General features: G+C 35.6%; 1 protein-coding gene across 1 annotated transcript; it reads left to right on the top strand.

Annotated features, from left to right (window-relative positions):
* Nucleotides 1-43: 43 nt before the first annotated feature.
* LOC9298334 (NEDD8-specific protease 1) lies at nucleotides 44-1,715 on the top strand. Its single transcript, XM_002862211.2, has 2 exons — nucleotides 44-287; nucleotides 894-1,715. The coding sequence occupies exon 2, from the start codon at nucleotides 919-921 to the stop codon at nucleotides 1,597-1,599; it is 681 nt and encodes a 226-aa protein (XP_002862257.1). The 5' UTR covers nucleotides 44-287; nucleotides 894-918; the 3' UTR covers nucleotides 1,600-1,715.
* Nucleotides 1,716-2,761: the final 1,046 nt, after the last annotated feature.

The raw sequence follows: 2,761 nt of genomic DNA, 5'->3' as shown, positions 1-2,761 counted from the left end.
TCGTTCTCCGGTAGTAGATGATAGCTTTTGCGACGGCGGTGGTGGGCGGTGGTGGGAAATCGTAAATTCCATGGAATAAGAAGGGTATAATCGTCATTTCAAGTCAGGTCAACCGACGATACTGATACGAACGAAACTTCGGCCCAAATTGAGTTTATGGGCCCAATATCATATTTACAATTCGTTTTCCCCAGTTTTTACTTTTTTGTATCCTCCTCTTCATTCATGCTGGGTTCTCGCGATAAACCTATCGGCGGATTGCTGGAATACTAAGCTGAATCTTTCAGGTGATTGATAATTTATCTGTTTTTTTTTTCCTGCTGAAATTCAGATATACTGTGAATGAATCTTTAGGAAGTTTCTTTCCGCTGATATAGTCTTTGTTTCCATAGAAATTTGAGAAGCACTGCTTTTATTTGGATGTGTATATGTTCGGAGAATTTTGATCCTTGTTTGTTGATGTTTTAAGAACAATTTTTGATGCATTCAAACTGTTCGATAAAATGCCTAACCGAAATTTTGATGTATATAATATGCCTGTGTTAATCACGCTAAGCATGATTAATACTTTCTTGAGCATATGGGTAGATGCAATTAGGTGATTTATATTTTTGATTGAATCAAACTGATGACGTTTACGTATTCTCTGGGAATTGTCCTGTGTTCATCAATAGCCTTTTCTAGTTAGCCTTCATGCTAGACATTAAGATTCCATGTTACTGATAACGTTCTTGCTCGTAGTTAGAATGAACAAGATGCAATTCTAGCTTAAGCTAAGACAAGGTTCCTTATTGACTAAGCAATTCCGCTTTTTGAACCTTATGATCACTTAATCAAGAACATGTTTCACATTTTATAATTGGCTTAAGAAATTGTATTTTGGTATATTGCAGATTTCCTAGATTTTCAGTATACGCTATGGGAAATACTTCTGGTGACGTCAAGATACTCAGCTATGAAGATGTTGTCCTCAGGAGATCAGATTTGGACATCCTAAACGGACCCAATTTTCTAAACGATCGTGTTATCGAGTTCTACCTAAGCTTCTTATCCACAGTTCACAGTTCCCCTACCATCTCACTAATCCCTCCCTCCATTGCTTTCTGGATCTCAAACTGCCCCGACACTGAACACCTCAAAGATTTCGTGAAACCCCTTAATTTGCGCGACAAAGACCTCCTGATATTCCCTGTAAACGACAATACAAATGTCGAGGTAGCAGAAGGCGGATTACATTGGAGCTTACTTGTGTACTACAAAGAGGCCAACACGTTTGTCCATCACGATAGCTTCATGGGAGTGAATAAATGGAGCGCAAAAGATCTCTACAAGGCGGTTTCGCCGTTTGTATCTAATGGAGATGCATCATACAAGGAATGCACTGATACACCGCAGCAAAAGAACGGGTACGACTGCGGTGTTTTCCTTCTTGCTATCGCTCGGGTTATATGCGAATGGTTCAGCGCTGGAGGAATGAAGAATCGGGATGAGCTGTGGTTTACTAATGTGAAGGAGACTGTACCTGATTTGGTTAATCATCTGAGAGAAGAGATATTGGGGCTGATCAAGAGGTTGATGTCTGAGGGTGCGAGTAAATGAGAAATGGTTATTGAATGTGGTTAGATATTCCGGTTGGATTATTTTAACTGTTGACCGGAAATAAAACATTTGATATTTTCACCGGTTATTGAAATCAGCGGTTCTGCTCTATTTTATTTGAGCCCATTTGCCTGGTGAGTGTAGGCACCAATTTTGTTTGGTGTGATATTAGTTAATATAGGCCCACGGTGCAATATGAAACTTGAAACATCACGCGAACCAGTGACGCGCGTCTACGTCATGAGTACTCATGATATCATTTATTAAAAATGTCATGACAAAATACTTACTTTTTTAAAATCTATTGTAAAAGCGAAAAAAATAGCTGTAAATTGATGAAACTTTTTTTGTTTTTTACATCACAGTTCCGGATTATAAAATTTACCAAACAAAAATGGTATTATAGAACAAAGTTTTAAAAGTGATCAAAATCATTCTCTTAAATACTTTCCAGTAAACTCATACATAATCTCACATAAAAGTCTTAGCAAAAAAAAACAAAACCTCACATAAACGTATTTACTTTTTAACCAAGATATATGATTATTTGTGACTTGTGAGTAGTAGATTTCATTTGAGATGATATTTTTTGTAAATATATATTATAATAAAGTTAAAGTACATTTAAACTGAACATTTATTAAGAATTGAAAACATATAGTATAAATTTACTTTTGAGGAACTAGCTAGTTATAGATGAAAAAAAAAAAAACACTTTCTAAAAAAGAACTAGATCGATATGTTAGCGTTAGAGCACATAATGAAGGAATGAATAAAGAAAAACAAAAGATATATGGTGAAAACGAATCCATTTTCTGAAATCGAGAAACATTTTCACTAAAGTGGAAACAAAACAAAAGAAAGCTCCGAAGATTTAAAAAAATAAAAAAGAGAGAGAGTTGTTGCATGGGAATCTACGCTTTGATGCTTTGCTTGAAGATGGAGGCAAGAATATTATGCGGGTCCCTTTGGAAATTGCGCCTCAAATCTCTAATCCGATCCTAAAATCTTCTTTTATTCTATTTTATACACGTCCCTGGTTAGTGTTATCAACTACGAGAGAGGACTACATGTTAAAATAAGCATGCAGGTTTTTTCAGCCAAAATAAAAAACTAAAATTATGCAAAAACAGTGCTTATAATTCAAAGAGCAATAATGCTA

This window comes from Arabidopsis lyrata, assembly GCF_000004255.2.
Source record: "Arabidopsis lyrata subsp. lyrata unplaced genomic scaffold ARALYscaffold_817, whole genome shotgun sequence".
NCBI classification, from domain to species: domain Eukaryota; kingdom Viridiplantae; phylum Streptophyta; class Magnoliopsida; order Brassicales; family Brassicaceae; genus Arabidopsis; species Arabidopsis lyrata.
The sequence above is the reverse complement of the archived record's forward strand: the minus strand, read 5'-3'. Positions and strand labels throughout refer to the sequence as shown.